Source organism: Coturnix japonica, chromosome 4 (assembly GCF_054131305.1).
Source record: "Coturnix japonica strain WE chromosome 4, WE-NBRP24, whole genome shotgun sequence".
Lineage (NCBI taxonomy): Eukaryota > Metazoa > Chordata > Aves > Galliformes > Phasianidae > Coturnix > Coturnix japonica.
Genome location: NC_140666.1, coordinates 10,237,310 through 10,258,946, shown reverse-complemented (window position 1 = coordinate 10,258,946; position 21,637 = coordinate 10,237,310). Strand labels below are relative to the sequence as shown.

Genomic DNA, 21,637 nt, shown 5'->3' with positions numbered 1-21,637 from the left:
CACACGCGCAGGTGAACGGATGCACATACGTGTGCGTGCTCACACATGAATGGATGCACGCGCATACACACACAGGTGAGCGGATGCACACGCCTGTGCCCGGCACCTTTCGTGCTCCCCACGCCCCTGCACGCGTGGGTGGATGCCGACACCCCCGCGGCGCGGTGCACGCTCTCACCTGCTCCCCTCGCGCACTCGTGGGCTGCGTTCCCACGCGCGTGCCCCTCCGCCTCCCCACTCCACGCGCACCGCTCCACGTGGGCGGTGCACACGCATGTGCACGGCGCTGAGTGTGCGCGCGTGCTCGGGGCCGCGCGTGGGCCGCTCGCGCGCGGCGCAGCGCAGCGCAGAGCAGCAGAGCAGCAGAACGGCAGAACGGCAGCCGGTGCAGGCTGAGGCTTGCAGCGCAGGGGCAGGGCCGGGGCTGCCGTGCAGAGGCGTCGTGCTGGGGGGGCCGGGGGGTGCACCGCGTCCTTGCACCGGCATCGGCATCGGCGGCGGCTCCGGGCTGCAAAGGTGCGTGCCGTGGGTTTTTAAATGGGGGGGGAAGGTGGGTGGGGGGAGTCGGGTGCGCGGATCTGCGGTTGGATTTAGAGGGGGGAGAGCGGTGGGGGGGCTGCACTGCGGTGCTGCTGCTTTGCTCCCCCCCTCCAACCCCCCCCATCCCATCATAAATCGGCAGCCCACGCTTGGTGCTCGAGAGGGAAGGAGGCAGAGCGTGTAGGGGAGGTGGGGGGGGCTGCAGTGGGTGCCCTGCCATGCAACCAGGTGGGTGCCCCCACCCCCCCCACACTCCATATGGGGAGCCCCCATCCCATCCTGGAAGCCCCTCATCCCTTCCTGAGGTGGGAGAGCCCCCCCCTTCCCTGCAGCACACCCCAGGGACAGGCACCCACAGGTGGGGGCTGCGGGGTGGGGGGCAGCACCCCAACGGCACCGGGTGGCAGCAGGAGGACCAAGCGATGGGGCACCTAAACAAGGAGAAACGCTAGAGGGAACGGGAGAAGTTGTGCACCCCAATGGCTCCATCCCCACGGATTCCCACCTCGCGGGGGCTCTGTGCCCCATCTCAGGGCCCCATCTCCCCACCTCAGGGCCGTCCCCCCCCCCCCGAAGATGGCCGAGAAGCTGGTGGCCGGCGACCTGTTCCTGCGGCAGGCACGGGAATCCGTGTCATCCCTGGACTCGGACAAGCTGTCCCCTGTGTCCCCCGAGGCGGGCGGTGAGGAGTCGTCAGACAGCGAGGGAGAGCAGGAGGGCAGCACCCACAAACTCATCCGGAAGGTGTCCACCTCAGGGCAGATGCGGAGCAAGGTGAGGGGACTCCCACCTCCTGTCAGCCCCGACCCCAAATCTGCCTTTTATTTCCTCCCAGCTGTGGTTACGGGTTGGCAGCTTGTGTGTGGCGTGACATTTTGGTAGGTCCTATAAAAATATGGGGTGCTGCTATGGGGACAGGAGGCCGATGTGGGTCTGGGGGTGGCAGAGCTCCCGGTGCTGCTTGGGATCGCTGGCTCTGTGCTGTGCTATGCATGGTGGTGTCATGGGATCCTTCTGTCCCCCAGGCTGGGTGGCAGCATCCAGCACTTCATCATGCAGGAGGCAGTGCTGGAAAGAGAGCATATATGGCATACAGTGTGACCCCTGGGCAGCCATATGGGGGGGCAGCACCCCCCAGCCCTAATTAGCACAGAGTTAATGAGGGAGAACCCACTGGTTCCCGAGAGATGCCTGGCTTAGCAGCGAGGAGGGGAGACCTATTTTTGGGTGCCCTCAGCCATCCCTGCTGCTGATAACAGGGTGACTACTGAGGTTTTGGGGTCCCCACCCCCCACCTTTTGGGGTTCAGCATACCTCCATGTGGCAGTGATATCTCCCCTGGGGACAGGACAGGGCAGGCATCCCACCCCATCCATGCTGCATCCATCCCCATCAGCGTGCACCCCAAATACCAGCCCCATCCCCACCCCCATCCATGCCAGCCCCCCGTCCCCCACACCCCAACTCGTGGGCTGTAATTGCGGGGCACCCTGTGGGGCGCTTTGTGCCGGCCCTGGCGCGGAGGCGTTGAGGCCATTGTGCTCTGTGACAACGACAGCTGCCAGGCGCAGGTGCCCCTGCAGGGCTAAATGGCCCCGGTGCAGGAGGGGGGTTGCTGCCACCCCCTCCTCCTCCTCCTCACTGGGGCTGAGGGCTGCCGGTTCCCCGGAGGGATGTGGGCTTCAATGGAGAACTGGGGATGGGAATGTCCCCCACCACTGGCAGAGCAGTCCTGGGGTGTCACCCTGGGGTGTCACCTGCTGGAGTAACTGAGGGGACAACGCTGGTGGGGCTGGGCTGAGAAGTGTCACCGCAGAGATGCTGGGCTACAGTTCATCTCTGGGAGCTGATGGCAGCTGCCTGTGTGCATTGGGGTCCCCCCGTGTGCTTGAGGTGGTTCCATGTGCCCCTACTCAATTTGGGGGTCCCTCTTTGTACTTTAAGGTCCCCTGTGTTCTTTAGGGGATCCCTTGCAGGCTCTTAGGTCCCCTGTGCACTTTGGGGTCCTCTGCATGCTCTTAAATCACCTGCATGCTTTGGGGACCCTCTATACGATTTTCAGTCCCCCTCATGCCTTGGGGTCTTCTGCATGCTTTGGAGTCCCCCTGCATGCTCCAAGGTCAACTGGATACCTTGGGGTCCCCTTGTGTGCTTCGGGGTCCCCCTATATGCTTTGGGGTTCCCCAATGTGCTTTGGGGTCCTTCTGAATGCCATGTGATCTTTGGGGCTGTCCTACATGCTTTGGGGTTGCCATCCTTTGGGATGATGACATCCCCCATATGCTTTGCAGTCCCCTTGTATACTTTGGGGTCCCCTGCGTGCTGTGAGTTCCCCCCATGGAGACATCCTGATCCCATTGGCCTCTGCTTGGGACCCCATTGGTCAACCTATAGGGATACCACCAGCACCGGAGCCCATCTTTGCCCCAGTGCCCCACATTGCTCCCAGCCTGCAGGGATGTGGCAGGGGATGGAGTGGCAGTGCCTGGGCCACCAAGATAGCCGTGGTGCCAGCAGCCGGATGTCTGTGTGTGCCTCACCCCAACACATGTTCCGTTCTGCACACACTGCATCACTATCCCCCATTAATTCTGCAGCCCCTTTTCAGGCACCGGCACTGAAACCTTGCAGGGGTCCCTGTAGCACCGAGGTTTGGGGGCTGCAGGGCTGCAGGGCATATCCTCGGGGTGCACAGTTGTGGCCGAGCCCGGAAGGGCCCCTTGTGTTGCACAGCTGATAAGGTTTGCAGCCACCCACAGCCTGTTGCGTGCACCCCAACCCTGCTGGCATTCTGGGGGTGCGGGGTCGGACCCGCCAGATCCCTCTGCGTGCTCATGGGGTGATGCTGGTGAGATGCAGGTTGGTGCGGTGATGCGTGCTGAGCCGCCTCTCCTCCTCTTTCTTTTGGGGCTTTTGGCTCCGATTTGGGCTGTTTTGATGTGGGGGTGGGGGTGGAGAGGGCTCTGCTTTTTGGGTTGAGCAGCCAGGTCACATCCTGCCCAAGCCCTGCATTGCCCGGAGCTGCTCCCGCTGCGGTGCTGGCACCCTCCCTGCAGGATCGTGCTGCCCGCCTGGCCCCCGGCCACGCTGAGCTGGGCTGCAGTGCTGGCTCTGACCCCGCTATGCCTGCACCGTGCTGCAACCCCTGCTTCCAGGCATTAGGATCACCCCGTGCCCCCCTGCTCCTTCCCACCTGCAGCCCACTGCATCCCCCTGCACACCACCAGCAGCAGGTCCCCGTGTGCCGTACTCCTCACTGTTAGGAGCTCACTGTGTCCCCTCACTTCTCCCCCCCACCAGGAACTCCCCACCATCCCCCTGCATCCCCCATTCCTCACCATTACAACTACCCACACCCCAACGTTCGTTTCTATCATAAAGCTACCCATGTCTCCTTGCTCCTCACCAGCAGGATCCCCCTCTCCTCACATCACCGTGACCCCTCATGTCCCTCTGTCACCCCCTGCACCCCCATACCCATCACCTTCAGGATTCCTCAATGTTCCCTCATCATCACCGTGCATCCCCTTGTCCCTGTGATCATTATTGCCATCCTCTGTCACTGGGTGGGGGCTCCTGGGAGCTGATGTCCCAATGCCCCTGCAGAAGAGTGTGAAGGAGGGGCTGCTGCTGAAACAGACGAGCTCCTTCCAGAGATGGAAGCGGAGATACTTCAAGCTGCGGGGCCGGACTCTCTATTATGCCAAGGATGCTAAGGTGGGTTGGGGGGGTTCTGAGCCTCCACCGAGCTGGGTTTGGGTTTGTGGCAGTATTGAGCCCTGCTTTGTTCCCACAGTCCCTGATCTTTGACGAGGTGGATCTGTCTGACGCCAGCGTGGCTGAGAGCAGCACCAAGAACATTAACAACAGCTTCACAGTGAGGCGGAGACTTTCTGTGGGGTTTGGGTGGGCTGCCGTGGGATTTGGGTGTCCTGATGTGGGGTTTGGGTGGGCTGCCGTGGGATTTGGGTGTCCTGATGTGGGGTTTGGGTGGGCTGCCGTGGGATTTGGGTGTCCTGATGTGGGGTTTGGGTGGGCTGCTGTGGGGTTTGGCTCTCTGTGGGGTGGCCTTGCAATGGGCTGTGGCACTGTGGCTTGTTGCAGGTGATCACACCATTCCGCAAGCTCATCCTGTGTGCCGAGAACCGCAAGGAGATGGAGGACTGGATTGGGGCCCTGAAGTCAGTGCAGAAGTGGGAGATCCACGAGGTGGGACGGCTGTGGGGTCAGGGTGTGGGTCCCCAGGGCTCGCAGTGCTGGGATGATGTGATACTGGGAGGGACTGTTGGGATATTGGGATGCTGGGATGGACCAAAGGGACTGTGAGATGCTGGAAGGGACCTCTGGGATGCCAGGATAGCAGGATACTGGGAAGGACTGCAGGGATGTTGTGTTGCTGGGGAGAACTGCTGGGATAGCAGGGTGCTGGGAAGGGCCACTGGGATGAGGGGGGACCTGTGGGGTGACAGGGCTGTGGCTGCAGCCGGGCTGTGCCCCACAGGCCACGCAGTTCAACATGGAACACTTCTCGGGCATGCACAACTGGTATGCCTGCTCCCACGCTAGACCCACTTTCTGCAACGTGTGCCGCGAGGCGCTCTCGGGGGTCACCTCTCACGGCCTCTCCTGTGAAGGTGGGCACACAGGGGACCCCTGGGTCAATGGGGTGGGGGGAGGTGGGATCAGGGGCCGTCCTCAGCCCTCACCTGCTCTTCCAAACCCCACAAGTGTGCAAGTTCAAAGCTCACAAGCGCTGCGCCGTCAGAGCCACCAACAACTGCAAGTGGACCACGCTGGCATCCATCGGCAGCGACATCATCGAGGATGAGGATGGGGTGAGCAACCCCACTGCGGGGACACCATCACCGGGCGGGCGTGGGTGGGAGCTGACACCAAGTGGGACATCCCCTCACCTGTGGCTCCTGGGTGCACAGAGTGGTGGCTGAGGAGTGACAGTTGTCCCTGCTGCAGGTGGCCATGCCCCACCAGTGGCTGGAGGGGAACCTTCCTGTGAGCGCACGCTGTGCCGTCTGCGACCGGACCTGCGGCAGCGTGCGGAGGCTGCAGGACTGGCGGTGCCTCTGGTGCAAAGCCATCGTAAGGATGTGTCCCCCCCCATGTCCCCTGGGGACAGTGAGGCTGCGGGATGTCCCACAGCTCACACAAATGCCCCCAGGTACACAGTGCCTGCAAGGAGCAGTTCGGAAAGAGGTGCCCCCTGGGGCAGTACAAAGTGTCCATCATCCCACCCACTGCCCTGAACAGCATCGACTCTGATGGTGAGTTGGGAGGGGATGCACCGTGGCTGTGGCATCAGTAGGTTCCAAAGTGAACGCCACCCAGGGATGTTCCCGCACCGCTTCCCTTTCCCTATCTGCTTCCCTTATCCGGAGGGGTCCAGCTGGCCTCCGCCAAGCAAAATCTGTTCCTCTCCTCCGGATATTTCTTCTGGTGTTCTTTAATGATTTCCACCACTCCGCTCAGCCGGTGGCTCATCTGCTGCTCGTTACTCATCGGGATGCTGTCAGGGCAACCGTCACACGCTTCTCCTCCCTCCTCGGAGCCATGTCTGCTCCATCCAACCCAGGGACTGGGACTGGGGTGGCCAAGGTGTCCCTGAGCCGTCCGTGGGCCTGCCCCATCCATCCTCTGCTGTGGGCACGTCGCATTCCACATCTCATTTCTTTAAAAGCGTACTGCTGGCTGCCAACCTCCCTGAGTCATCTGCAGAGCTGGGGGGGGCATGGCAGCCTCTGGCAGTGGCTGTTCCCCAGGAGCCACCAAATGCCACTAAATTTGGGTGGGGATTCCCCACCTGGTTCTGCTGGGCCAGTCCCTGCAGTGAGGGACAGACCCCTCTGTGCCCGTTGCTGTGGTTGCAGCTTGGGGACAGGAGCCAGCCCACTGACTCACTGAGCCTGCAGGAGCAGTGCTGGAGGAACCAGACTTGGCCCATGTGCTGCCCTGGCACAGCCTTGCCTGTCCCTGGCCCCATTCCCATTCCCATCCCATCCCATCTCCTTCCCCATCTCCATTCCATCCTCATTCCCAATTTCCTCCCATCTCGACTCCCATCCTCATTCCTATCCCTGTCTCTATCCCATACCATCTCCATTCCGTCCCCAACCCCATCTCCATGCCCATGTTTCTCCCCATCCCCATCAGATACCATCCCATCTGTATCTCTTCTCCTCCTCCTCCTCCTATCCTCCTTCTCCTTCTCCTATCCTCTTCTTCTCCATTCCCATTCCCATCCCCTTCCTATCTCATTCCCTGTCTCCATCCCATCCCACCGCATCTTCATTCCATCTCCAACCCCATCTCTGCCTTTCCCCATTCCATCCCATCCAACCCCATCCCATCCCATCAACATCCCATCCCCATCTCCATCTCATCCCACCTCCATCTCCTGCTCCTCCTCTTCCAACCCCTCGCCATTCCTGTAGCCCTCTGCTTACTCTTCCCCCTGCCTATAGGGCTGGATGCAGTCAGGGCATCTTTTGATCTCCGGAGGTGCCTCCTTCAATGCCCTCAGGGTTGTGGACAGTGCTCATGTCTGTGTGTCCCCACAGGGTTCTGGAAGGCCACCTGTCCCTCCTCCTGCTCCAGCCCCCTGCTGGCCTTCGTCAACTCCAAGAGTGGGGACAACCAGGGCGTCAAGTTCCTGCGCAAGTTCAAGCAGTTCCTCAACCCTGCCCAGGTCTTTGACCTCATGAATGGAGGCCCACACCTGGGGTGAGTGCTGGCACGGGGGTGTCACTTGCAGGAGCCCAGTGGGACTCCACAGCCCCCTCTGCCCCTTTTCCAGGCTGCGCCTCTTCCAGAAGTTCTCCACTTTCCGCATCCTGGTGTGCGGCGGTGATGGCAGCGTGGGATGGGTGCTGTCTGAGATCGATGCACTGGGGCTGCACAAGCAAGTGAGTGGAGGCAGGGGGACAATGGGGACAATGGGAATGATGGGGACAATGGGCTACCACCTCCCATCTCCATCCCATGGGGACAATGGGGACGTACCCACAGTGATGTCTCCTGCAGCACTGAGGTGTGGGGTACCCACAGGCTAGGTGCAGGGCTGAACCCCATCCCTGTCCTGCAGTGCCAGCTGGGTGTCCTGCCCCTGGGCACTGGTAATGACCTGGCACGAGTGCTGGGCTGGGGCAGCCTCTGTGATGATGACACGCAGCTGCTGCAGATTCTGGAGAAGCTGGAGAGGGCCACCACCAAGATGCTGGACCGGTGAGCTCTGGGGGGACCTGGACACCCCTGTGCGCTGGATGGGGTCAGGGCATTGTGGCATCCCTGCTCTCTGCTTGGCAGGTGGAGCGTGCTGACCTACGAAGCCCCCAAGCAGTCCCCACCAGTCCTGAAGGAGGAGGAGGATGGAGACTCCAACATCCAGGTGGGCACTTCTGGGGATGAGTCCCTGCCACCCTTAAACCAATGTTAGATGGGGGATGTTGTGGGGAGGGAGCACGGTGAGGCTCAGACTGGACTGTGTCCCTGTGCTAAGGGGATGGACGCGGTGCCTTGTCCCCATCCTGATTTGGGACACCCATCCAGCTGTCTTCTCCCCAGGCCCACATCTCCCACTACGCTGACTCCGTTGCCTTCCACCTGGCCAAGATCCTGGAGTCAGACAAGCACTCAGTGGTGATTTCATCTGCCAAGTACGGGAGTGCTGGGAATGGTCTGCTGGGGATGGGTCCCTCCGAGGACACCACCGGTCTCATCACTCTCTGCTACTTCCCTTGTCAGGTTCCTCTGTGGCACCGTCAATGACTTTGTGGCTGAAGTTGGCCGTGCCTACAAGAGGGCAACTGAGAATAAGCAGGAGGCAGAGCTGATGGCCAGAAAGGTGGGCCTGGGGAGGCTGAGGTGGGTAGTGGGGGGCTGCTGGGGGTGTGCGTGCCATGGGAGTGCCCAGTTCTTGGGGTGCCCAGGAAAGTATGGGATACTGAGGCACCTGGGGAGCCCAGAGTACCAGGAAGCTGGGTGCCCAAGATCTTGGGGTCCCAGGCACTTGGACTGCCCTGGCAAACCCAAATACACAGGATTCCCAGTTAAGCATATGATGCCAGAGTGTTCAAGGCTGCCCAAGTGCTCAGGGTACCCAGGGAAGCATGGGGTGCCCAAATATTCAGGATTTCCTGGCACTTGGGTTGCACAGGTAGCCACGAGATGCCCAGGCACTTGGGGTACCTGAGTAAGCATGTGGCATCCAGGCATTTGGGGTACTCAGGCAAGCATGGGATGCTTAAACAGTTGGGTACCCAAGCAAACATAGGGTGTCCAGAACAGCATGGGATGCACAGGCATTTGGGGTGCCATGCCTTGGGGTGCCAGGCACTGAGCTGAGCACGTGGCCACCCCACAGTGTGCCATGCTGAATGAGAAGCTGGACTCACTGGTGAGGGAGCTGACCGAGGAGGCTCAGGCCATCGTGGTCTCCGAGGGGACCCCACAGGGCACCCCGACCGATGCCAAGGAGCTGGAGAAAGGCGGCTTTGCCCCCAGCCCTGTGCCCCGCATCTTCAAATCCAAGGAGCAGCTGATGCTGAGGGCCAACAGCCTGAAGAAAGCCCTGCGGCAGATCATCGAGCAGGCTGAGAGAGGTGAGCGGGTGGCACAGGGAGGGGCCGTGCCTCAGTTTCCCCTCTGAATGTTCATCACTGTGCAATCCCAAAGGAGCATCACCACATCTCCTGGGTGATCCAAAGGCTGGGGTGGTGCAATGCTCTGGGGCTGGGGGCAGCTGTTGGGGTGCGGGGAGGGGGTTGCTCTGGCCCCACTGCTATCCTGTGTTTGCCCCCAGCTGTGGATGAGCAGAACAAGCAGACCCAAGCATATCAAGCCACCACAGTCCCCAGCAAGAAGGACAGCTCGGAGGAGCTCAACAAGGAGGAGGAGCGGCTCTGTAAGGCAACCATATGGCACACAGCATCTTTTAGGGTGGGCTTTGAGGGGAGCAATGGGGTGGGCTTACTCAGCAGCTGCCTCCAACCCACCCCGCAGGCTCTCGGCGGGAGACGGTGACCTCGGCCACCTCATCCATCCTCCTGGAGAGGCCAGACACCTTTGGCAGCTTGCAGTTCCCCGAGGACCCCGGTGTGCTGTGAGTTTGGGGTCACCCCAAGGCCCTGTCGGGTTTTTGCTTCGAATCCTGGTGCCAATCCTGCTGCTTTCAGGCACTTCTCAGAGAAATGCGTCATGAACAACTACTTTGGCATTGGCCTGGATGCCAAGATCTCGCTGGAGTTCAACAACAAGAGGGATGAGCACCCAAAGAAGTGCAGGTTAGCTGAGACCCCCCTGGGAATAATATGGGACGCCTGGGTCTGGGTACTGCCCTGCCCAGCTCTGTGGTGCCCATGCTGGGAGGGATTGCTGGGATGGATCACTGGGATGCTGGAAAGGAATATGGGGATGCCAGGGAAGACCACTGGGATGCCAGGATGGATTAAAGGGTTGCTGAAAGGGATCATTAGGATGCCAGGAGGGACCACTGGGTTGCTGGAAGAGACTACTGGGATGCCAGGATAGTGGGATGATGGGAAGGACCACTGGGATACTGAGATGGACTGCTGGCATGTTGGGTGGGATCACTGGGATGCTGTGTGGCTTGTGGCCATTCACCTCCCCCACTGCACCCCGCAGCAGCCGCACCAAGAACATGATGTGGTATGGGGTGCTGGGCACCAAGGAGCTGCTGCAGCGCACCTACAAGAACCTGGAGCAGCGGGTGCAGCTGGAGGTATGGGGCCAGGGCTGGGAGCAGGTCTGGGGCTGGGGCAGTGGGGTGGCCCCCAGGCTCAGCCCTCTCTTGCAGTGCGACGGGGTACCCATCTCGCTGCCCAGCCTACAGGGCATCGCCGTGCTCAACATCCCCAGCTATGCAGGGGGCATCAACTTTTGGGGTGGCACCAAGGAGGACAACGTGAGTGCGAGCTTGGGGTGGGGGCAGAATCCCTCTCTGTCACTGGGGAGGGTGCACTGAGCCCAGTATCATGGGGCCACTCTCGTGCAGAACTTTGGCGCGCCATCCTTTGATGACAAGAAGCTGGAGGTGGTGGCTGTGTTTGGCAGCATCCAGATGGCCGTGTCACGGGTCATCAACCTGCAGCACCACCGCATCGCCCAGGTAGGGCCGGGGGGAGCCCCGCGGGGTGCCACCCTCTGCCAGCCATGGTGCCAGCCCTGCCTGCCCCGCAGTGCCGCGTGGTGAAGATCACCATCCGTGGGGATGAGGGTGTCCCGGTGCAGGTGGATGGGGAAGCGTGGATCCAACCGCCCGGCGTCATCCGGATCCAGCACAAGAACCGGGCGCAGATGCTGACCAGGGACCGGGTGAGCCCCGCGGGATGGGCTGTGGGGCTGTGGGGTGAGCAGGGTGGGACCTCTGTGCCCCCGCAGGCATTTGAAAGCACCCTGAAGTCGTGGGAGGACAAGCAGAAGGGGGAGAGCTACCGGACAGCCACGCGGCCACGGCTCAGCTCGCAGCAGTCCATGGAGTACCTGACCGAGGAGGAGAGCAGCCTGCTGCAGCAGCTGTCACGTGTGGCTGAGACCCTCATTGCCAGGTCAGGATGGGGGCGAGGGGCTGCAAGGGGCATGGGGACACAGCGGCTCCATCCCATCCCATCCTTACTGCAGGATCCGCGAGGCAGCCAAGGCGCACAAAGGTGTGGAGCAGGAGCTGGCACACGCCGTCAATACCAGCACCTCGGCGCTGAGCGATGCGCTCTGCAACAAAGCTGCTGGCACCTCCGAGGTGAGCAGGGCTGGGGGGCCAAACCCCCACCCTTGCATACAGCTGGCTTGATGCTCACCCCCTATGCCCCCACAGTTTCTCAGCAGGAACGCAGCCGTGGAGGTGGTGCTGAGCATCAAAGCTCTCTATACTGAAACCAGAGCATTCCTGGAGGGGAAGGCGGTGAGTGTGGGGCTGGGGACCCCCCCGAGCCCTCCAGCCCAGCTGTCCCCCCCTCCAGCAGGTGGCAGTGGGGCTGGGGACGGTCCCTGTCCCCTGCAGCTGGACTCACTTCAGGAGGAGGAAGCACTGCAGGGCCCCCTGAGCGTGCTGGGCCAGGAGCTGCAGCGGCTGCTGGACATCCACTGGCTGGGACCCATCGCACACCCCAGCGAGGAGGTGGGTGCATAGGGGTGGGGGGGAACGGGCTGTGGGGCTGTAGGGGTGGGCTCAGCCCTGTTTCTTGCAGGAGTGTGCCAGCAGTGCCAATAAGGGCAGCTTCAAGCTTCGACTCAACATCCCCAAGCCCAGGAAGGACAAGGCACAGAAGCAAAAGAGCAACAGTTCACTCCCAGGTAAAGGAGCTGCTCATACAATGGGCTGAGGGATGTACAATGCAATGAGATGAGAAGGGGCTGCAGTAGAGCTCAGCCCCAATGGGAAGCTGATTGGGCAAAGGGAGATGGTTGGATACTCCATGCAGAAGTGAAGGAGCCCCATAAAGAGGTGGGGGGAAAGAAGGGACAGCATATGCCACACATGTGCTGGTGCCCTGCTCCACTTCTGGGCTTTTTCTCTCTTCTAGCAGACAAATGGGGTGCTGAGGAGGTGGCTGCCTGGCTGGAAACACTTGGGTTAGGGGAGTACAAAGAGATTTTTGTGCGGCACGACATCCAGGGCTCAGAGCTGATCCTGCTGGAGAGGAGAGACCTGAAGGTACCACAGCCCTTGTTTCCACCTCCTAGACCTCCAAACAAGAGAGCACTGTGCCCCCATCCCTCCTTCAGCCTCATTGTCCCTTATCAGTGGGGACGTGGTGGGGAGGGAGCTGGCTCCAGCCCCTGGTTCACCAGTATCATTCCCGTGCTCCTCCCATGGGAGCAAGGCTTTGCAGCTTCTCTCTCCCCCATCATAGGACCTGGGCATCACCAAAGTTGGCCACATGAAGAGAATCCTGCAAGCCATTAAGGAGCTCAGCAACCCACCCTAGGCTGCCAGGAGCTGGGGGGCCTGGGTCCTTGCTGTCCCCTATGTGTGTGTGGAGCCCTCCTTTCTTTCCCCCCGCCCCTCGCTTGCCTTGCTTTGTCTGTTTGTCCCCCAGCATCCCTGGAGCTGCTGCTTCTCCCTGAGCTTTGGGGGCTGGAGGCACCAATGGTGCAGGGTCACTACAGGAGCCAGGGAGCTGGGCTGCAGTATGGAGCCAAAGCAAAAAGATCTCCCCTTTTCCCTACATCGGTATTTATCTGTGTAAATATTTGGAGAAAAGATATTTATTGCTGCTGCTGGTATCAAGCCACTGCCTGGGGACAGAAAGGGGATGGGACCCGGACCCTTCTAGCCCCTCCTTCATCCCTGCATCCCCTTCATGAACAGCCCCCTACCACAACCACGTTAAGATATACACAATATTTTATTGACAGCTCAACATCACTTTTTTTCCCCCCCCATATTCAGTAAAAACAGTGTTATGGTTTGTTTTTTTTTTCCCCCCCTTTTATGTACACAGTGCCCCCACCCCGCTATTTACAGGCTATGTACAGAGGCAGGGCTAGCTTTTCAACTTCTCCTCCAGCTTCATCATGTCCATGGGGGTTGTTTTGGCGACCTCAAAGAAGACCCTGCAAGGAGGTGAGGTGTGTGTGGGGTTATAGAGCTCAGCAGCAGCCCCTGCACCCCCATAAGAGCCCCCCCAAGGGCTGTTGTGATGCTCACCTGTGTGAGTACTTGGTGCGCACAGCCTTCAGCTTGTCACAAGGCTGATAGGTGAGCAGAAAGTTCAGCCTTTTCACCAAGGGGTGCAGGTCCTGAGCGCAGTAACCACTGTAATACTCCAGCGTGGGGGTCTGCGAAGTGACAAAGTGGGAGCCACGGTCACCCCTGCAATGTCACATCATCCCTCCCCACATCCCCATATGCTCACCCAGCCACCCAGGTTCTTCATGGTGAGTGCCAACAGCAAGCTGCTGGCAGCCAGCTTGGAGGGACGCTCCCGTGCGTAGTCGTACTCCTGCAGGGTCATCTCGCAGAGGAAACGGGCCAGAGTCAGCGTCTCCATAGAGGCACGGGCACACTGCGGGCACAAGGCTCAGGTTTAAGCAGCACCACACCTGCATCCTTCTTTATGGGGCCTCAGGTCGCCACCACCCCCCCCCCAACCCTCCCCTCCCTTGCTTTGTGCCGGCCCATGGGAGGTGGCAAAGCCCCCCACCTTGGCAAAGCGCCGCAGGAAGCGGTAGGAGATGGGGATGTTGATGTCGAAATTGAGGGTGCGGAGGATGCTCGTCTCCATGGCAATGAGCTCTTCCCGCTTGTAGGCATCATCACAGATGTACAGGAAGTCATCCACGCACGGAGGGCAGCGCTCCTGTGGGGAGGGACTGCTCAGCGCTCATCCTGGCAACGTTTGGGGGGAGACTATGCAATTCTCAGGCCCTTTAAGGGTATATCTCCTGTCAGGAGCATCATATCGTGACACCCTGGTATCATGGCAGTCCCCAAGCAGCAGAGAGGAGCCAGGTCTCCAGTAGGCAGGATTCAGCCCGCAGCATAGAAAGGGGCAGCACAAGGCTGGCTATGCCAGCCCAGAGCTTTGGGAGTCCCAGCATCAAAACCCACACCAAGAATCACCTCGAATTTGGAGGCGATGAGGACAGCAGTGGAGCCGATGAGCTGCAGCTTGTCCCTCATGCTCACCACCTCCACCAGGTAGTGATCCACCAGCTTCACTGCCAGGTACAGTGTCTCGTGGTTCAGCTCAAAGTTTTCCTGCAGGGATATGAGATGTCAGGTAAAAACCTGAATTCCTGGGGCATTCACATCAGCATGGGGAGGGGGATGAGGAGGAGCTCTGATGAACTGGGGGCGTTCATAGGTCCAGAGTGACTCCCACCCGAGCTCCCTCACCATGCCTGCCTACCTGCACCTCCACCATCCAATCCACCAGGATGGCACGCATGTCCCTGCTGATGTCCGGCTGCTTCTCCATGTAATCAGGGAGCAGGAACTTCTCCTATCGGGGCAGCAGAAGTCAGGGACTCCCCTCCCAAACTGGGCCCTTCCCAACCCACACGACTTCCCAGGCAGACATCATTCATCACCCACCTCCCTCTCCCGCATGTATTCAAAGATCTCCTTGGCGTACACAGCATTGGCATAGGGGTCTCCCAGCTGCTCCTTGTCTATGTCCTCCACCACTGGCACCTGCTGTGTGGAGAAGGCAGCAGTGAGGACAGGTGTGGGACAGCTTGCAGAGCTCTATGGGGTAGCACACCCTCTCTCCAAGCTGACCCGCAGCCCTCACTCCACTCTTTCCCCATTGGAGACGCTCAGAGGAGCAGGTTTAACCTCCAGCTCCCATCCCACCACACTGAGCAGCTCCCAGAGATGCCCCAGTACCCCTAGAACAGGGCTGGGGGCCGGGTTGCTCCCTTGGGTCCATCACCTGGGTCAGCTTCATACCTGCACAGGCTCCTCAGGCACAGAATTTTTCTCAGGCTCCACGGGAACATCTGCTGGGGGGGTTTTCCTCAATGACCTAGATAGGTCAAGAACATCAGCATGGAGACTTCTCCTGGGTCTCCAAAAGCTCCATCTATCTCCTGCCCATCCCCATCCTACTCATGCACGCCAGAGAAGCCCCAACACCACAGGGATGGCTGTGAGCAGGTGCTGACCCCCAGCACCCTGTACCCATCTCACCTGGGTACTCACTTTTTCAGGTTGATCTCATTGTTCTTGGCCACTGTCGGGGCTGGGGGGATCCTCGCTGTTTTGTGGGTGGAAGCTTTCACCCCTTCCTTCTTCCCTGTCACCGTCTGGTTCTTGTGAGCCTGTTTTTTTTTTGGGGGGGGGGGGGGGGGGGGGGGGGGAAGCAAAGAGGTGAGATGAGGCTCATTAGTGCTCCTGGGGGAGGAGGGGCTGGGAGCAGTACACTCACATTGGTGATGTCCCCAAACGCTGATCTCTTCTTGGGTCCTCCCTGGGGTGAGGATGGGGAACGCTTGGCCTGGCAGCCCTCCTCCTGCAATACAGCCAGTGATGTGGGGCTGGGGGCACCCCATAGGGAGCTCGCCCCACCCCATAGCCCACAGCCATACCTTCTCGGGGGGGACATTCTGGGTAACAGCGGGCGCCTTGCAGGCTCGGGGCTGCTTGCTGCTCTGTGCCTTGCTGCTGCGTGCCACCGGCATCCTCCTCCTCGGCCTCTGCGAGCAAAGAGGGGGGTGGGCACAGTTATGGGGGCCCAATGCAACCAACAGCACCGCCCATAGGCTCCGAGGTGCCCACCCAGCCCCACGAGACACAGAGATGGAGGGGGGGGGGGGGGGGAAATCAAAGGGATATAGGGAGAGGGGGTGAAGTGGGACCCCTCCATTCCTCAGGGCCTATAGGGCAGAGCCCGCTCGGCACCCAGTGACACGGGACGGAGCCCCCATGTAGATAGGAATAAAGGCAGGGGGTTACGAACGGGAACCGCAAACCCGGGCACCCACCGCCGCTCACCTGCACGCAGCCGCCGGCCCCGGCTCTTTTGAAAGTAGCAGCGCGGCGACGGCTGCCGGCACTGGTCGAGCCGCGTGGCCAATCAGCGAGCGGGTCGCACGGCACGAGAGCCAATGGGAGAGCCGGGACGGATGCGGTTGCTAAGGGGAGGGGAGAAGAGTTTAAAATTCGGCACCGCCGGCCAATGAGGAGCGGCGGATGGGAGGGGGGCGGGGTCACGGCGGTTGGGGGCGGGGCCGGGGCTGTTGGGGGCGGTGTCATGGCGGCCCCGAGGTGTCATGGCGGCCGCGTGGTTTGTTGCTCGCGGCGCGAGGAGGAGCGTAGCGACCTGCGGGAGCTCCGCGGCCTCCACGGATCTGTGCTGACGTGCAGCCCGAGGTGCTGGGAGCTCTGGGGGTTGTGTGCCCAGCGGGGGGCTGCAGGGCTGTGTTTGGGCCTAGCGAGGCCTACTGAGGCCCGGAGTCTGTGGTGAACACCATCCTGAGACTGCAGCTTCCCCACCACTGAAACCCGAGTGCAGCCCTCCCCCTTGTCCTATCGCTCTTATGGCTAATGTGAAAAGTCACCCTCTATCTTGTTTACAAGGTTCCTTTATTGACCAAACAGCTTTCCCCACCATCAGTGCCTCTGGCCCTCGGGCTCTGAGGCCTGAGCGAAGGTGAGCTCAGCTCTGCTGTGTGGAGAACCCCCCGAGGGCTGCGTTCCCCCCACAGAAACCCTCTGGGCCACTCCACACCCACACCTGGGAAAGGGGTGCAGCCGCCTGCGGGGTGCCATCCCAGCCAGCAACCTGTGGCTGTGCAGTACTGAGCTGCCCGGGCCGGGTCCGTGTCTGCCCGGCCCAATGGGGGAAGCAGGAATTTCTAGTCCCTGCAGCACCACCCCCGGGAGGCTCTGGGTGCTCTGGAGGTGATGGAGGGATGAGAAGCATCTGCTGGTGTGGTGTTTGCTCTGGGATGGCTGCCCGGGCACAGCCTCAGGGTTGAGAGGAGGAGCGAGAAGTATCGTCTGTGGGACGGCCACGGATGGGTTTTCCTTCCCTTCCCAAGCTAAATCCTTTCCCTTTCCCAGGCTCAAACAGGACTGACTTGTTGCTCCCTGTGGCCCAATGCCAGCAGCAGGGAGCTGTGCAGCACGAGCACGACTGGAGCCCAACATTTTGTTCCTCCTCCCCTTTCCACTGCTATTGGCAGAGGGGAGACCAAAGAGGAATAGAGCTGGTGGTGAGCAGTGTGGGTTGCTGCAGGCCATGTGTCCCCCACTATCCTTTCAGGGTCATGGGAACTCCCTGAGGACCTGGAGCCTGTTGGGGATGGGGTGGCGGGAACTTGGGTATGACAGCTTCATTTCCTGAACTCTGAGCTTCTGCTTTTATTTGCTAAAAAAAACCAAACCCATTCTCCAGAAAGCAGGGCTCACTATCCAGCATGCCAAGCACAGAGGGAGGCGCAGAGCCAACACTGTGCCCGGCACAGCACCTCGTCCTTCACCTCCTCACTTGGTGGCTGATTTGATCTTCTGGATGGTATAGGGACTGGATTCTTTGGGCATCCAGATCTCCTCCCCACCATGGCCTTGCTGCTCAGCCACTCCCTCCATGGCCGCTGTCAGCTCTGGGCCAAAGATGCTCTCAGTGGCACGATAGGCACGGGTGAGGCGGCGAAAGGAGGAGTCAGAGGAGCTGTCATCAGGCAGGTCTTCATCCTGCTCATCCCTCAGTTTGGTCCTGCTTGCCTCTGAGCGGCCACCTGGGCCCAGCAGAGCCTCCCTGACCTCCTTCAGGAAGGCAGCCTTGGGGCTGATGATGCACAGCAGCAGAACGAGGCCCGCCGACACCCCACAGAGAAAGTAGAGGGCGACTTTTTCAGGGACATCTGGTAGGGAAGAAGAGCAAAGAGAGGCATCGGGGTGCACACCCCGCTGCAACACACAGGGTACCCGGGCCTGGAGACTCCCCACCAACCCAGCACTTTGGGGCCACGTACCCCAGAGGTGGGCAAAAGCTGCCAGGGAGCTAGTAAAAATCATCCGGTCTTCCCGGAGCCTGAAGAATCTGGGCCCTTTGTACCAGCCACCTGCAGTGAACAAGGGGACGTGAAGGGCCGCCTCCCCTTGGGGGGTCCCTCTGCCAGACCCCCTGTTCTCTCCATCAGAAAACACCTCCCCAACCCTTGTTTGCTCAGAGGTAGATTGCTATGGGGTTCTTCATCCCTATGGGGCATGAGATGGTTTCTGCCCTGCTCCCCAAATTACCGTGCATGTAGTTTGAGAGCAGGAAGGGGTCTGAGGTGTCTGGGCCCACCTCCTCCAGCAGCTGCTTGGGCACTGCAATGAGATATGCCATCCCGAGTGTCACCACCCCACTTGTCCCCAGGGGTGGGGGACACGCAGCCTCCCTAGCCCTGCAGTCCCACTCTCACCACAGGTGTAGGACACCCGCAGCTGCTTCCTCATGCCAGGCAGGCACGGGTCCCCAAAGGTGGCCTGGTCAGCGGTCACTGTGCAGTTCCCTTTGCGGTGGCACTTCTTGGAGACCCTCCGCAGTGCATCCGGAGCCAGGCACTCTGCAGGGACACTCTGGCCATCAGCATGGCGCTAAGCACAGCTCCCAGCCACGATCCAAGCTGCAACCCTGTCCCCCTCATACCAATATGGGGTCCCCCGGCATTGGGGGCATCGCACTCAGGTTTGCCCCGCAGGAATCGTCCGTAGTGCGCAGAGTAAATGGCCAGGACGGATTTGGGCCGGCAGTGCAGCCTCAGCTCGTCGTTCTCACACACCGTCTTCACCCGATGGTTATCTGGGGTGGGGTGGGAAGAGGGTGACACCACAGGGTGACCCAGTGTGACACCCCAAACCCCCAAACCCTCTCTTGTTCCCCAGCCCTGGGTTCCCGTGGGTGCTGCCCACCTGGCCGGCACTTGTAGGACGCGATGAGGTACTTGTGTGTGCCGGGGCACGGGTCCGGCCCGAACACTTGGCTGTGCACTGAGAACTGGCACCACTGCTGGTCCTGACACTCAGCCAGAAGCTTCTGCAGGGCAGAGTGGGTTGAGCATGAGGCTGCTGGAAGGACCCCGGGCTGTGCTCACTTCTGTGCTGTCACCTCTGTCCCGTGGCTGCTGTCACCACCACGGTGGCAACTTTGGTGGCCAAATCCCAAACCAGGTGCTGCCCTGTGCCCGTGCAGGCTGTGCATAGTACCTGGGCAGGTGTGCACGCCTGCACTGCAGCACATGTGTGCACAGACACCGCTCCGTGCAGTGTGTATGCTGCAAGCATGCAGGCACCCACACTCAGCTTCCTGCAAGACCCATGCATGCAGGTGCACTCACACAGCTCCAAGCAACACCCACGGAAGCATGCACAAAGATCCATGCAATGCCTGTGCAGGCATGCACGTTCATATGGCTGCATGTAATACTCATGCATGCATGCAACTGACATATCTCCATGCAACACCTTTGCAGGTAGCCGTGCGCATTCGCACAGCCCTTCTGCAAGTGGAGACACGCTCACAGGGCTCCATGCAAACACCCTGCAAGCATGCGCACTGCTGCAGCTCCGTGCAACGCCCTTGCAGCCCCAGCCTTCCTCTAGGACGGCCCCGTGTAATGCACACTCACGGCCACAAGATGGGGACGAGGCTTCACGCCACACCTTGCTCGGGTACCGTCCCCGTTGAGGGGACATTGAGGGGACACCGGCTTTTGGTGCCGGCTGGGCTGCAGCAGTGCCACCCCCCCGGGCTGCTCTTGCTCAAGCATGACTTGTGATGTGCCCTTACCAGGTGGGCAGTGGGTGACATGCACTCGGTGCTCTCCTGCGACACGTTGCCAGGGCTGGGGCACAGGTTGGGGCTGGGCACGCGGCGCCCATAGAAGGCACCCAGGATGCTGATGGTGGTCTTGCGAGGGCACAGGATGAGGAGCTGCTCCCCATCACACGTGTGCACCGTGTGGTTCCGCAGCACCTTGCGCAGGTACCCTGCAGGGGGACACGGCGATGAGCTGGAGGGGACCAGAGGTGATGGCCAGAGATGGTCACCAAGTAATGGTCGGTCACTAAGAAAAGGTTACCAAGAGATAATACAGCAGAACCCAATGGATGAGCTATTCCCAGTCCACATCCTTTTGGGTGGGCAGAGGTCCTGGTTCTCATCCTGAATTCCCAGCATGGGGTATTTCTATTTCTCTCCTTTAATCCTGCATAGTTTCTGTCCCAAAGCACAATCTTAGTGCTTTGTCTCTGTTGTTTCGAAGCTTGGGGGTGAGGAGAGGGCAATGAGCCTTCCCTGCCAGGCAGGACTGAGGGCCCTGGGGGACACAAGGTGATGGATGTAGGATGCTGAGGGATGAAGGACAGTGAAGGAAGTAGGATGCTGAGGGATGCAGGGATGCAGGGATGCTGGGAAGGCAGGGCAAAGCCAGCAGCCCCCCAGCCCCTAATGAACACAAGCAGGTGGAAGTGCTGGCTCCCAGCCCCACACTTGTCCCTCTGTCCATCCATCCACAAACCAGTGCCAGGCTCGAATGCACAAAGAGCCCCTTTCAATTCCACTATGGCCACCAACCTTTCATCAGCCACAGCCAGTGCTGCTCCCAGGGACCGGCAGCATGCACTGCAGAGATGTGGATGGGGTTTGTGCTTTGGAGCTGAGGTTCCTCCAGTGCCAGATGCACCGCAGTGCCTGCACCCAGCACTGACACACTCTTGCTCAGATGCTGCTTTCTTGGGGTGAAACACCAGCAGTGAGGCTGAGCTGCTGTCAGACAGCAAGCAGTTCTCCTCGTGGTGTGGCTGACTCAGATCCAGAGCTGTGCTGTCAGATCAGCCCAGATGAAATCACATCCTCCCTACCTGCCCTAGAACAGCTCTTCGGGTGCTGGGGCAGAGCCAGCGCATCTCCCATGGGATCCCCCAAACTCCACAAGCCACCCAGCCAAGCCTGGCTTACAACCCCACCCCTCATGGTCCCCAAATCCCCCGTGCCCCACTCACCGCTGAGCTCCGGGCTGGCCTCTGTCCCTGCAGCCAAGCAGAGGAGAAGCAGGGCCACCACCAGCGTGGCCACCATGATGCCACCACCGCTCTCTGCCACCACCCGGTCCCTGCAGCAGCTGGCGCCGGGGCGGGGGCTGGCACAGCAATGACAATGGGTCCTTCTGTGCCCTGCAGAGCAACTGGGGCCGCTTTGGACAGCTGGGATAGCACGGGGGCAAGTGACAGTGGGAGCAGAGGATGTGTTTTTGAGGGCTGTGCAGTGGATGGAGGAGGGCAGTGGGGTCCCCGGCCTTGCACCCCGCTTTCTGCTTATGGCTGGGTGGATACACGTGTACTGCAGTCTGTGTCCCAGCACATGTCCGGTCATTGAGTGCCGGGGAGGAAGGGAAGGGCTGCCTTGTGCTTAGCAGCAGCAGGAAGCTCTTTGCATTCACAGATTGTTTGCAAGACGTTCTGAGCTTAACCAAGCTGGAGCTGGGGCGAATGGGGCAAATGGGGTGTAATAAAAACCCCGTTTTGTGCAAAGCTGGAGCTGACTGCACAGCACCATGGCACGTGGCTGGGCTCACCCCAGCAGCCAGCTCCACCCAAAGGCACCGTGGGGAGGAAAGCAGGGGGGCATCT

At 60.5% G+C, this 21,637-nt stretch overlaps 3 protein-coding genes across 19 annotated transcripts; 1 reads left to right on the top strand and 2 right to left on the bottom strand.

Moving 5' to 3' along the window:
* The first annotated feature begins 46 nt into the window (after nt 1-46).
* DGKK (diacylglycerol kinase kappa) lies at nt 47-12,799 on the top strand. 8 transcript variants are annotated; one of them, XM_085545974.1, is made up of 30 exons: nt 47-516; nt 1,095-1,314; nt 4,147-4,257; nt 4,337-4,417; nt 4,645-4,749; nt 5,042-5,174; nt 5,269-5,375; nt 5,512-5,637; nt 5,717-5,819; nt 7,113-7,275; nt 7,349-7,457; nt 7,637-7,776; nt 7,858-7,939; nt 8,116-8,207; nt 8,296-8,395; nt 8,915-9,152; nt 9,353-9,454; nt 9,553-9,652; nt 9,726-9,833; nt 10,195-10,291; nt 10,367-10,474; nt 10,565-10,678; nt 10,750-10,884; nt 10,951-11,117; nt 11,191-11,308; nt 11,384-11,470; nt 11,570-11,686; nt 11,757-11,862; nt 12,093-12,223; nt 12,423-12,799. In XM_085545974.1, exons 1-30 carry the CDS (start codon nt 143-145, stop codon nt 12,495-12,497), a joined length of 3,849 nt encoding a protein of 1,282 aa, XP_085402100.1. In that variant the 5' UTR covers nt 47-142; the 3' UTR covers nt 12,498-12,799. The 8 variants fall into 8 exon arrangements, with proteins under 8 accessions (XP_085402100.1, XP_032300295.2, XP_085402101.1 ...); XM_085545975.1 differs by having other exon boundaries at nt 249-516; nt 11,585-11,686; XM_015860247.3 differs by having other exon boundaries at nt 260-516; nt 5,024-5,174; nt 11,585-11,686.
* A 99-nt stretch (nt 12,800-12,898) lies between these two features.
* Nucleotides 12,899-16,045, bottom strand: CCNB3 (cyclin B3). 9 transcript variants are annotated; one of them, XM_085546001.1, is made up of 12 exons: nt 15,975-16,045; nt 15,604-15,711; nt 15,444-15,527; nt 15,206-15,336; nt 14,966-15,041; nt 14,609-14,710; nt 14,424-14,516; nt 14,135-14,272; nt 13,716-13,871; nt 13,428-13,577; nt 13,220-13,350; nt 12,899-13,125 (listed from the first exon to the last, which is right to left on the bottom strand). In XM_085546001.1, the coding sequence occupies exons 6-12, from the start codon at nt 14,621-14,623 to the stop codon at nt 13,056-13,058; spliced, it is 753 nt and encodes a 250-aa protein (XP_085402127.1). In that variant the 5' UTR covers nt 14,624-14,710; nt 14,966-15,041; nt 15,206-15,336; nt 15,444-15,527; nt 15,604-15,711; nt 15,975-16,045; the 3' UTR covers nt 12,899-13,055. The 9 variants fall into 9 exon arrangements, with proteins under 9 accessions (XP_085402127.1, XP_015715737.1, XP_085402125.1 ...); XM_015860251.3 differs by having other exon boundaries at nt 15,218-15,336; XM_085545999.1 differs by having other exon boundaries at nt 14,609-14,707; nt 15,218-15,336.
* A 1,310-nt stretch (nt 16,046-17,355) lies between these two features.
* Nucleotides 17,356-21,105, bottom strand: LOC107312613 (protein eva-1 homolog C-like). Of its 2 annotated transcripts, XM_085546004.1 has the most exons (8): nt 21,011-21,105; nt 19,797-19,996; nt 18,920-19,043; nt 18,657-18,809; nt 18,430-18,573; nt 18,263-18,334; nt 17,995-18,084; nt 17,356-17,883 (listed from the first exon to the last, which is right to left on the bottom strand). In XM_085546004.1, exons 1-8 carry the CDS (start codon nt 21,084-21,086, stop codon nt 17,504-17,506), a joined length of 1,239 nt encoding a protein of 412 aa, XP_085402130.1. In that variant the 5' UTR covers nt 21,087-21,105; the 3' UTR covers nt 17,356-17,503. The 2 variants fall into 2 exon arrangements, with proteins under 2 accessions (XP_085402130.1, XP_085402131.1); XM_085546005.1 differs by lacking the exon at nt 17,995-18,084.
* Nucleotides 21,106-21,637: the final 532 nt, after the last annotated feature.